The sequence below is a fragment of the Halichoeres trimaculatus genome, unplaced genomic scaffold, assembly GCF_033239565.1.
Source record: "Halichoeres trimaculatus isolate MK-OKI-2021-1 unplaced genomic scaffold, fHalTri1.1 fHalTri1_scaffold_9, whole genome shotgun sequence".
NCBI classification, from domain to species: domain Eukaryota; kingdom Metazoa; phylum Chordata; class Actinopteri; order Labriformes; family Labridae; genus Halichoeres; species Halichoeres trimaculatus.
The window spans coordinates 24,154,907-24,167,775 of NW_027437188.1; the positions used below are offsets into that span (position 1 = coordinate 24,154,907).

Here is a 12,869-nt window from a genome sequence, read left to right on the forward strand (position 1 = left end):
TTTCTTTACCACATTTTCTTCGATAAAAACAAATATTAAGCATACGAAGAAACTTATAGCAATACTAATAGCTATAGCCAAGAGAAGCAGAATTTCCTTGAAACAATATTGAGACCTAGCAACAGTGAATGTCAGTGGGACATTTAGATTGCGGGTGTTGCCATTGCAAATAAGAACCATCATTAGTGGACACAGGCCTTTAAAGGATGTTTTCTTTAAGTGGGATTGTATAAGGTGCTTGTCAATAGTAACTGTGTTGGCCATAGGGAATGCTGGCCAGTTTGACCCATTGACTGTATAAAACATGGACGTAGCCTCCACAGCGTCACCCGTCTGTTCCTGAAACAGTGAAACAGAGCCAGTTCGTGGACGCGGACGCATTTGATATGAAGCCGGCTGTGAGTTTCCTGATGAACAGCTACAGGGCACCCGGCAGTCACGTGACCTGAGCTGTGTCTCTGTTTGGACAATCAATCCTAATAACTTCTAAACCGCGGGTTATAAAAAAAATCAATTTCCAGTGTGTGCGGATAGTGAAATCAGCGTTTTAGACCCAAGCCATTTTTGAACCGGGCTGTAAATATGCTTTTTTAATACTGTAAAAGTTTGTTTCTATGGCTGGATGTGTACGTGACTTCCGATCTTTCTGCAGCTAGCCTCAAGCCAATTCTTGCTGAACAGCAACTTTCAGCACTTCCGCATAGGCTTCATATTTACGAACCGGATGTTGCCCCTTGGTTTGACCCATTTGTTGAGTAATGAATAAGCTTTAGGAGGCTAGGCTGCTGACAGGGTCAGATCATCCCCACTACTCAGCCAATAACTTTTACAAGACGAGTGATTCTTGCGGTAAAAAAAAATGTTTTTCATTCCAGACATGGATTGACACCTTCATGAACTGTAATATACAGAGAAAGCCCAAGAGTCAACAGACTAGGAAAGAGAGAGGACAGACAGATATGCTAACTGGAGATCAAGAGAGATCTAAGACAGGGGTGACCAACCTGTGTCTCGCGAGACGCATGTGGCTCTTCGCCTTTCAGTATGCAGCTCTTCAATCCATTCATAAAAGTATATAAGTATTATTATGAGTAGTGGTGTGCGGATCAATCTAAAATATTGATATATTGATGCCAATGTTGGGATCAGTATTGATCAATACCTGGGTTATGAGAGTGATACTTAAGTTTCAGTTTCTCTTCTCTATATGTGCTTCTCTCAATCACTCATCTGCTCATAGATAGATAGATAGATAGATAGATAGATAGATAGATAGATAGATAGATAGATAGATAGATAGATAGATAGATAGATAGATAGATAGATAGATAGATAGATAGATAGATAGATAGATAGATGGAACTTTGTCTCTTCTGCAGTAAAACAATAAGTTGTCTTTGACTCAGCTCCAAATACAAATTTAAACACACAAACACAATAAATCTTGCTTTAAAAATTGGAAATGTTTTGGTTTTCATTTTTATGTCAATTTTTTATGAGTGAGAGGAAGTGCGTTTGTAAGACCACACATGGGTGATGTGGCTCTTTGTAGTACCATGGTAATTTTTGTGGCTCTTGGTCTCTGACTGGTTGGCCACCCTTGATCTAAGAGTTATCTTGTGCTGTGGGAGCCTGTGCCCAAAAACTGAGAAAACTACTCACTGTCATGAGTGGGACTTGGTTATAACAGAATCAGAGGATGAGTGATACCAGAAAACTTCAAAGCCTTACACTAGTGTGTCTCCTAAGTAAGTGTTTGGCTCTCATTGTTATTTAGTGACACAACAATGACACAACTTGTGGTGCGCATGACATATCATTGAAATCTACTGTTAGCTGTTGAAGGGGGAGCTCAAATAACAAACTACAGGTATTACTAAGCCTACTGAATAATCTTCAGTATTTGGTGTCAATCATGCATTATGTTAATCTGAAATGCAAAAATATCCGAATTAAAAGAAGTACATTAAAAAACTGAAAAATGTCTAATTAGAACATTTTTACAATAATGTCAGTGTTTGGGTTGGAATTTGTTAAAATTAGCTAAATTACATCGTAAAGCTGCAAAGTCTATAGGGGTTTATCTTGCACCCCAGTAGAGGCCAAGCTGACCAGCATCCCCTTTAGCAAATGCACTTACTGCTGACCTCATATAACCCCACTTCAAAAGAATTGAACTGTTCAGTTAAAAATGTATTATTTGTATTATTTTTGGTAGTGATAAAATGGCTGGGTTTGGTTTGACTTCTATTCTGTGGTCTTCACCCATTACTAGTCTGTGCATCTTCACCCATTCAGTGATTTCTTATTTAATGTGAGGACATTAGAGACAACTGTGATGCTATATGCTTAATTATATATCACAACAGTGCATAGTATCATGCCAAGCAGTGATTCTTTCCTCAAACATGATAAGTAAAGATGTCCAAACCCAAGTTGGTCCCAGCACAGTAACCCTGAGGTTGTGACTTCTGCTCTGGTGCAAACAAAGTCAAACCCAGAACGATCAGTCAGTCCATTAACAAAGCATGAAAACCTGACAAAGCCTTCCTTTGTTTCATAATTAATGCAAATGTGATAACCGTGACATTGACGGTCAGGCGGTCCGTACATCAACCTCTCTGACACATGAAAATGAACGCTGCCATTCATCATCGCACGGGCCTAATGGAGCCCATAAGACTGAATTATTAAGCTCAACACAAGAGACCTTTTGTGCTGGATTAATGGAGGCATACAGCACAGCACATTTATTTCACTGATGTAGTACAGTTAGTGTGTTATTAGGTTGTTAGCCATACAGATGACTGCAGCATCAAACTATTGTGTCAGTTAATGCAACTTGAGGAAATTTGCCCTTGTTAACAGATCTGCTGTGTACACACCTCCTATCTCAGTCCTTCATTACATTTGCCTCCAAGAATCTAGGTTTCTGTCTGCACCGAGGACTCGCAAGTCTCATAACATCTGTTGGCGCACCGAACCTCCACTTTCTGCAAACACTGCTTGAAAAGAATAAGGCACAGTTGTCCTTTTCTGTCTCCTATGGGAGTGAGCTGGTCTCCAGTTAGTTGGCTGCATTTGCTGAAAGCTGCTCCTAGCTGGACCGAGAACGAGGAAGAGGAACAGGAAAGAGACAAAAAAAGAGGGTTTTTTCAATCAATCTTATACTCACATAAAGACCAGCACTTTGTGGTAGACATCAGGGAAGGAGGAGGCAGGAAGTGGTGGCAAGAAGCAGACCTGAAGAGGAGACAGAATCAGAAAGAAGGCAATTAAAGAGAGGGGAAGAAGGGGATTATCAGTAATCAAATTGTTATGGAACAGCTTTGATTAATGGAAAAACCAAAGACTTTAAAACCAGATATCATTCATGTGAAGAATCTTGATTTAACTTAGCACATAAAAAGTCAATTCTTAGCTCATAAATTCCCAACATCAGTCTGATTTAAGTGTAACAAAGAGATGTTTTTATCAGTGCTGTAGAGAAGGAAGTGTTTCTACTTTCCAGACACTACTGGGGATAAAAGCTGTGATCAAAAATAGCAGTTGTTCTTTATATATGTCAATAAAAGCCCACAGAGCAGCAAAATAGCCGAAGTGCTGGGAAAGCCCTCTAAACAAAGGGAACTGAAAAGGGTTTCTCTCAGAGCCTCTGCTCTATTGATTGTGTATTTGTTTATCTGGTTAGCAGGGAGCCACACGATCAAGTTTCCCTAATCGAGGCAGATTGCAGAAAGAAATCTGATGCTGCATAAATTAGGTTGTGTGATGTTACCCTTCTGCTGAATTTCACATCATAATGCCCCAGTGATTAGATTTAGTGTATAGTGCATTAGGGCTTAAAAAGGAATACAGAGTGGATATAAGTGACAGTGGATAGCGTGGAAACAGAGGTGGTTGTTTAAAATGTGGTGTGTTTGTGTGATTTTAAAGGATTCCCCACATGACTGAAACCATAAAGAGTTAACAGAGATTCTAGTTATTACGATGGTTTTATTTGTCTTTCTCTTTATTCCTGGGGGATGCTTTTTAACTCTCAAATATTTCTGAAAGGACAAATGTCACTTCACACAACCTTGAGGAACACCATCATATTGTGACTGTTTCAATCGCAGTACAAGCAACACAGACTGGTTAATTAATCAGTCGTTATTCACTTCTCATGGAGCATCTGACTGATCCGTCTGCCATTCCTGGCTGTTACTCAGAGGGGAATCTTTAGAGTAAATTAACACGTTTGGCGAGAGGAGGCTGTAGTTTAAACTGGAGATTTAGTTTTATGGTTATGTTCTTCAATGCAGCAGACACATGGTCCTCCAGGGTGATGCTGGACTAATGTGAATCCAGACACTCATCTAATGGGGGGCCATTACTGCCCACATTGCAAGGACTATTCATTTTTTATGAGAGGGGTAGATCTATTGGCGCCTTTTATCAGGGGCATTCACCCTTACTGGTTACATCTGGCACTATGTCTGGGCAGGATTCGGTAAACATGGTTCGGCCCACTGGGGTAGATGGATACTGAAGTATGGTCTGGGGAGTTGAAGACAAATTTATTCAAGATCTAACCAAAGATTTTTTTTAAGGTACTGTTGTTACAAGCTTGCCTGGGTCATTTATTATAATCCTAAACATGATGTTTTATTTTGATACCAGTTACTTTATAAAATAGCTCAAATTAGATTGATATCAACAAACAAATGGAACATTTAATCAGAAACACCCACTTAAAAAAAAAAAACAATGTACTTATGCTTTAATTAAACTCAATTTCCTTGAGGAGTCATACAAGGAAAAAGGAGACACATCCTCCTTTGTTTTAGCTCCAAAGCGACACAACATTGTGTCAGCCCAGGACTGTTTCACTTAAATACACAATCAAGCAAGACGCTTAATAGTAAAATATTTCTTTGGATTTGGATTGCCAAGACCACAAAGAGAAACTTCAACCCAATAATCTGACCACAAGTATTTCTTGGGTTTGTTTTGTGCCTTTTTGTCCTTTGCAAAATTAACATTTGTCTTTTTCTATCATTTCCACACCCTGGTGTTGAATAATATTGTCATGAAAATGTTTGTATGTGTGCTTTTTTGTTTTCCAAATTAAGAGGAGATGAAGCAATTATGTATGTGTGCTTTCTAGATTGCTTTAAAAATGTTAATATACTGGAACGAAACTGGAGTGTTAGATTTCTCAAAGCCCCTCTTCTTCTACTGCATCATAGAGAGTAGTTTTATGAACTGTGCAAGGATTTCTCACTCTGTGGTTGGCACCCTCCTACGTGTGCAGGATTCCCTACTAACTCTTATCAAACATGTATGATGAGATTCTGCAGCCAGCCTTGCTCTGATCTCAGGGAGGCGTCGTTGATGTGAAATTGTGAGGGTCACAGTCTTTTTGGCAAAAGCTGAGTGTGACAAGTAAAGGGGAGCAGAGGAAATCTGATGGAAGAATAATGATGTAAGATTATTTGTGATTCTCATTACTGTGGCTCAACTCTACAGCAGACAGGTCTTCCTCAGCGGGGGGGCACCTGCTGTCCCGCTCAGCGCTGCAGTGTCTGCGCGCGCGGATGAGAGCACATGATTATTGAACAGCTGGAGGGAAAGGCAGACCTGTAACACCTGAGCAGATTTTAAACGTTACAGCATCGCGCGCAAGGGAGACGCGATACCCAACGCTGTACTTTCCATCCCGGGAGATCCAGAGATGATGCCCCGTCTGCCGGGCGGCGGCAGGACAGCGTGCGGGGCGACTGGCACCTTTTTGTCGGCGTGTCTGATCTCAGCCTGTCAAGCCCTGCGGAGCTGCGGGGAGGTCCAGTGCGGCGATGGCCAGCAGTGCTGTCCACCCGTCGTCACCGGGAACGGCAGTGCCAGCGCCGCGGTGCGCTGCTGCAAGCTCCCCATCCACGTTTTCTTCGACAACGTAGGATGGTTCACAAGAAAGCTGTCGGGCATCCTCATCCTGTTGCTGCTCTTCGCCATGGGCTACTTCATCCAGCGGATCATCTGTCCGCGGCCCCGCAGGAACCCGCACCATGACCGCAGCGAGGAGCCCTCCCTCTTTCATGGACATGCATCCGCGTCCCAGGACTCTCTGCTGGACCGGTACCCCGAGTACAGCATCGGGGACTTCGCGTCACCGAACCTGCCAGCCTACGACGAGGTCAAATACTTGCCCACGTATGAGGAGAGCATGCAGGAGATGCACAGAGACCGGTCCGATGATAACTTGCTGTCGGAAAACGAGAGGGGGAGTCGGGACAGGGGAAGAGCGGCGGGACCGAGAGCTGGAGAGCAGATGCGAGAAGTCCTGGAGGTGTCAGGACCGCATCACAGCCCAAGGACGTCTCGGAACTCTGTCTGACGGAAGACAAGAGATTGGGCAAAGCTTCACAGACAATATAGCATTCTTATTTTAGTATAATCAGGGTAATTATCTTGCAGAGATATAAACTCAAGTGCAATTATAATCCTGAATGTTCAGAATAAAAAAGGTGGCTGAGAAAACGTACGTGTTCTGTAAGATTATGGGGGATTACCCTCCTTTTGTATGCAAATAACTGCGTGGGTTAAGTAAAGGAGATTATAAAGGGAGCGAAGGCGTCTGAAATTGACGCTCTTTGTGTTGGGGACAGCTAATTTGGCTGCGGCACAATCGCATTAAGTTTTACTTCACCACCTCAATTTTAAGTGACACCGTGAAACAGTTTTTCCCGTCAGATTTTTCTCCTGTCTCGATCTTTATGCTAAATATCCCGCAGGACTGAGCGACCATCTTTGCTTTTATTTATTTATTCTTTATCGAATTTGCATACAAAAGACGACACATTCAAATTTCATTTTCCCCTCAGTGACCTGAGATGCGGACTGAACGATGAGAGGAATATCAATTCTGATACTTGTGCAAGCAGACACTTTTATCAGCCAGCTTTAGAGCCAGTTAATTTAAAACTTATCATACACACACTTCACTCGGGGGCAGGCAGGAGTGTGTTATCAGTGACCTGAGCCATGTCTGATACAGCAAAAGCCGGAGCCAAAGCAAGGAGGGGGAAATTTCATGACTTAAAGGAGCTCTGATCCTAGGAGCCATGATGCCCCCAGGCTGGTGTATCAGTGTCTCCCAGGTTCTGGATCCAGGAAAACAATGGCAGAGATTACAGCTGGCATACTGATGAGGTGCGAGCTGCCAGGAAACAAAGTTGTGATTTGGTGATAGTATGTCAGGCAGATCACAGTCCAACTGTGGACATGGGCCCATCTGTCTGCACAGATGAGGCAGGAAAACAGAGGTGAGGCTCTCTATGAGAGATCTACTTCTATGTTCAGCATTCAGTCCCCTTTTATTTTCCACTAACTAAAGACGAAAGATGGATCTTTTTGCTGCTGCTAAACCAAGCTGACACTACTTACACATGATCACATCAGACTTAATGGTCCGAATACCTGGATTAAAACTGTATTTGTCATTGAGTGTGCATTAAATTGCCTTACTGTGAAGTTGTGTTGAAAAAGCTTATTAGTCTTTCAGCTAATCACTGGACACATGGTATAAATCACACTTGCAAATCCTCTTTTATAGCTGGACTTTGAGAAATATTAGAGTGTTCAAAGGCCAAAAAAAGAAAAGAAATCAAACAGAAATTCGGTTACAGCTCAAATAAATTGTTATTATTATGATACTACAGCTTGCAAAATAGCATAATCTATTTTATTACTGGCTTAGAAAAACAGATGGATCTGTAGCTTCATATGTTCCCAGCACCCATAAATTGCTTGTTTTGGTTAAATTATAGTTGATTTTTCTACCAAATTATCACATTTCAATAAAGTATGTGACAAAAAAAACTTCAGATGGAGTTTGTATGATCAGAAAGATAAGTGCGTCCCATTCAGGGCTTTTGTTTTGAATTAGTCTTTGTGATCATTTTTCCAATCTGCAGAATTTAAATCCATGAAAAATATCCCAGAAGTAGCTGCCATTAAAGCATCTATATCAGCTGACCACCTCAACTCTACAATTATAGACTCTGCCTCCTCCTAATGTTCCTGCCACTAAAAGTCTGAGTGTGATTGTGGTGGCTTTTGTAATCCAATACTGCTAAACCATGATGGCAGAGGCAACAGTGAACACTGATGGCTTTGCTTTCCAGAGGGAGCATTGCGGGTTAGTGGAGTTTGCACTTAGAGGCACTAAATCCACGGTTGAAACCTATGATGGGAGGGATGGCGAGGAGTATGTGACCCTAAAAACGCATGCAGTCATGTATGAGGGATTCTATGGTGAGAAGGGGTGTGAGTGTGGCATCAAAATTGTGACCCAGCTTTGATTTTTAAAAGCTGTGATGCAGGCTTTTGGAGCAGAGGGCAGTGTACTTGTGTTCCAGGGATGTGTGCCAGTGATCCAGTTTCTCTACTGCTCACTGGACCAACAAACAGATAAACTATCAAGGTCAAATCAATGAGCATTATCCTCCTCTTAAACTCCACATTACATCCAGGAAGTGTATTTTTAGAGGAGCTGCATTGTAATCGATCTCACAGATAGAAACTTGCTGGTCAGTAAATACCCCAAACAGCTTTGTGATTTAATAGAAGATGCATATTTGGTATTTTGTTACACATATTGTAACACGTGCATTTTTTCAAGTTGAAGGTGGAGTATTTATGCAACACATAGCTCATTTCAGATTTTCAGTTTCAATGTGTGTGGCCGCTCTTAGTTGTAGTGCACGTGTAACCTGACTCCTCCCTGATAAGTCTTTCATAGATTAATGGTGTTTGGTCTGGATGACTGCAGTTTATCACACAGTGAGTAAGCTGAGAAAGAAAGTGGACGGAGGGAGTAAAATAAAGAAAAGACAGTGAGTCAGAGTGAGATTTAAGTGAGAGGTGGCTGAAAGTGCACAGTGCCGAGGGGAAAACAAAAGCAACAGAGAGCACCCCATTAATAGATTTTCCTATATCTACCATTTTCTCTCATGTTTCAGCATCTGAAGACATTCGTGTGGGTTTTTGCCGATCATCTCCTCCTGTATCTCACCACAACATCGTGATATCGTTTAGCAGTTGTTTTTGGAGAGCCCTGGGACCCATCTTCTACTTCATTCGTCCCTGCTGGCCCACTAGAGGAGATGGATAGGCCATTATGGTTCCGCTGATGTACTGGCCTTCTGCCAACCAGGGGGTGGAGCTGCATGGCAAGGAGAAGTTTCACACCTCAGCAGAAAAGGAAATACAAGAATAACTCAAAAAAGAAACCCATACGGTAGATATATTGGACTCTAAAACACACACAAGCAGAACTAACCTCAGAGTGCAAAGCTGGAAAAACATGTCAGAGATATGCTATTATATTTGTAAAAATCCAGTCAAGCATCAAGACATTTAAAGGTGGACATAAAATCAAAGAGGCAGAGCAAAGAGCACATTTTGGTTGAATTTATACAGTATTTCCAACTTCTTTATTACTAAATAGTTGCAGAAGGTGAAATTTAAATATAGACAGTGTAAAAATATCTATGCATATAAAAGCAAAATTTTCAAACATCATTGACAATAAGAGAAGATACAGGTTCAAGCCTGAACATAAAAAGTTAACTTGGATAAATAAAAGTAAACAACAACAGCAACAACAACAACAAAAAACCCCGTAAAGCTTCACAATCACTGAGGAACTGACATAGTAGGAAGGCCATTTTGGTGTTGTTGAGAAATGTAGATGTTTAAATATGATTCATTCAACCTTAATAAAGAGGTGTATCGTATTTGTGCCATATACAGCAGCTCGTAGTGTCATGGACATATTCTTCACCGATTTCCGGTCTTCACATACTGAAATAATTTCTTCAGTGCAAACACATTTTGATCACTATAAAGTACAGGAAGTCCACCTCAGGGTCAAATATGAGCACCTACAGTAGATCTCTTCCTGCACAGCTGATGCTTTAGAAGAAAAAAATCCTTGAACATCAACGACGTGAGGCCACGCTGCTTCTCACAGATGCATTTGCAGCTTTTTCTCTCTCTTTTGCCAACTCCATCTCAATCTTCGCCTGGATTTTCTCCCAGTCTACCTCAACCTGGCAGAAAGACAGAAAGATAGGACTAAAGACGGTGACAGAAGCATGGTAGAAGACACATCACAAATAAGCTTGATTAATCAATTTAAGAAAAGAAAAGTGCTGCACATATTGAAGCTTTTCCCTCTTGATCAGAATTGAAGTGTTCAAAAAGTTGCCAAATCATCAATGCGCTGCAGCAGAGAACACCTCAGCAGACTCACCCCTTCAGCGTACTGCAGAAATCTCTTGTTGGTCTCCTTTCTGCCAAAATTCTTAAGAAACTTCTGCCTATATGCCAGCACGGTATCCACATGAGTCTTATGTTTGACTGCCAGCTCCAGTGCCCTGGACACAAGATGATGAGATGGAGATATTTCCCATAAGGATAAACATGCTCTGCCTTCACATATATATTACAGCAAGGACAGTCTTTGTACCTCTCCCAGTTGAAAAGGTCAATGTTGATCTGTATGGCCTGGTAGATCAGACCAGCTTGTAACAGAGTTGTCTCAGCCTCCTGGGTCTGACCACTGAACATTAGCATGTGGGCCAAGGTGGATTCTTTCGATGGCTGCTCCTTTATAAACTGTATGTACTGAACTCTGCTTATCTGAGACAAAGAAAGGAAGAGGGTTTTTAGAGGGAGATTACATTTTGAATGAGATTCATTTCAAATTTGCCTGATTACCCTTACCTCTCCAATGGCAGCATAGGCCATCTCAGCTGTGTCCAGCTCCCTGTTTACCATTGCCATACCAGCCAGACATGCCCACAGAGACTGGTCCTGAAGATACAGAGAGAAGAGGCAGAGACCCGTTAAATATCTGCATCTTACAACTCCACACAATCCCCTGGAAACTAGGGGTTTATTTAAGTTTTCTATCAAAGAGGAGATGTTCTGCTTTCCTATCTTGGTGAAACTTTCAGAAATGATGAGGTAATCGCACAAGCAATCTTCTAACTCCTCCATGAAACATTGGAGAATTGACTTACGACTCAAATACACCAGATACATCTGCAGTCTGACTCTGCTCCGTTGCATGTTGACTGCATAGGTCAACTCAGACTGGCTGCGTGTTCAGTCTGGCAAGCTGCATGACTGACAGACAGTTGGGGTCACAGACAGAGGGGTTCCTGCGCTTATTATTAATAACTAACTAACTAATAAGTCTCTCTTCATTCATGTTGGGCTGTAAAACCTCAAACCTGCTGACCACGGGTCCGGCTCCACTCATTATGTCCGTTTGTTGTCTTAGTCAAGCTAAATACGATCTGGTTCAAACACAGTTTGTTTTACTTCAAAAGTTGTAGCAGTGATCTCTGTGTCTCTGATGAGATTGCGCTTCATGTAAACAGACGCTTCACGATGAGGTAGGCGGGGCACGCATATGTGTGACATCTGATAAAGTCTGGTTCATATTGGAGTAGTGTGACCACTGGCCATGCTCTCCAGCAGGGGGCACAGTGCCGTGGGGGGGGCAACTGTGCTTGAGCATGGTTTGAATGGCCAGTGTGACTGCACCCCAAGTTGACACATTGACTTGAATGGAAATCTATCTGATGCAGTGCCGCGATGGAGCGGAGACTGACTAGAGACACATCTAGTGTATTTCAGCCTGTCTGCCCATGGCTCTGACCGGCCTCTAGAGGGCTAGCCAGTCATAATAGCGGGGCTTTTTGGAGCAGTGAGCCTTAAAGAGACAGCAGCTAAAACCATTTTAGTTTTTTTTGTTGTTGTTTTTATAAGAAAACACCATTGTGAAAAGAATAGGGATTTTTTATGGTATTCATGTAAAAGCTGCTATATGGGAACCAGAGGGATAGTATACCCTCTATCTAAGCTTTTTTTTTTTTCTTCGGTTTTACTATATACTATTCTTTACTTGTGTAAATGCTGTTTAAAGTTTATGTTTATAGCTTTATTTTAATTAACCCCTTTTTAAGCTTAAAATTGGCAAAGGTTTTGTGTTGGCCTCTCAGCGCTCTCACTGTTGCTGTGTTGAGTACCTGCACTCGCACCAAAACTTAAGCTACTTTTATCTGCCACTTATCATAAGCCTGGGTTAGTGACATGGCAGTCATAAAGTAGTGATTTAAAGAGTTTGAAAACATTTTTTAAGAGTTTCAATATCGTGTGAATATGTGTTAGTTTTATATACAAAATCAACTTTGTAGAAATCTTTTTTTTCCTCAATGCAAAGACACTCCAGATGGCAGCGATTAAGACTCACATAACATTTCCTGGTCTGGTGTATGTGTGCAAAGGGTATGATGTTGTCTTTATGGTCCTCATAACATCCTGCTCATATCCTAGAAGTCCTCATTACAGTCATGCTCTAAACCTCAAAGGAAACATGCATGACGCATTTAAAAACATAGACACTTGCCATCCACAGCATCTATCACGACATCTCTGAATGTAAACAAATGTGTCACCTCTTTATTCTGGGCAGCTGCTGCTGTCATTAAAAAGAAGTCCTAACCACCAATTGACCAACAGTGGAGCAAACTTCACACTGGAGTCACCACTCTGTAATTCTCCCTTTAATCAGTGTCCATCACAGAGACAAACAGCCCTAATCGGAAACCACTTCTGGAAACAACAAACAGCACTGTTAGTCACCCCCTGGGGACAAAACTTAACACAAACACTAGGCCGCATCTCGTCATTTCAGGCTAAATCTTTCTTTCTGGACTCTGTCTGTGCCATTAACTGTATGCTACGTATGCCTGCTTTTACGTATGGCTGTAAACTATTACATGTTTTAACTCCTATCAGGTGAGCACTTACTG

At 41.7% G+C, this 12,869-nt stretch overlaps 2 protein-coding genes across 4 annotated transcripts in view; one reads left to right on the plus strand and one right to left on the minus strand.

Annotated features, from left to right (window-relative positions):
• Positions 1-5,459: 5,459 nt before the first annotated feature.
• On the plus strand, positions 5,460-7,662 carry c15h3orf80 (chromosome 15 C3orf80 homolog). The gene has a single exon (XM_074680035.1). It carries the CDS (start codon positions 5,717-5,719, stop codon positions 6,374-6,376), a length of 660 nt encoding a protein of 219 aa, XP_074536136.1. The 5' UTR covers positions 5,460-5,716; the 3' UTR covers positions 6,377-7,662.
• Positions 7,663-9,464: 1,802 nt separating this feature from the next.
• Positions 9,465-12,869, minus strand: part of ift80 (intraflagellar transport 80 homolog (Chlamydomonas)) — a 39,065-nt gene continuing 35,660 nt past the window's right edge. For 2 of the 3 annotated variants that reach the window (XM_074679215.1, XM_074679216.1), the window contains exons 17-20: positions 10,771-10,860; positions 10,514-10,686; positions 10,298-10,421; positions 9,465-10,094 (exon numbers count right to left, since the gene is read on the minus strand). In XM_074679215.1, the coding sequence (XP_074535316.1) occupies positions 9,984-10,094; positions 10,298-10,421; positions 10,514-10,686; positions 10,771-10,860 (498 nt within the window). In that variant the 3' untranslated portion in view covers positions 9,465-9,983. The remainder of the gene's footprint in view (positions 10,095-10,297; positions 10,422-10,513; positions 10,687-10,770; positions 10,861-12,869) is intronic. The other variant, XM_074679217.1, reaches the window with a different exon arrangement.

Bases quoted from the DNA above. Each gene is read 5' to 3' on its own strand.
- c15h3orf80 (XM_074680035.1), top strand. From the start codon at position 5,717: ATGATGCCCCGTCTGCCGGGCGGCGGCAGGACAGCGTGCGGGGCGACT.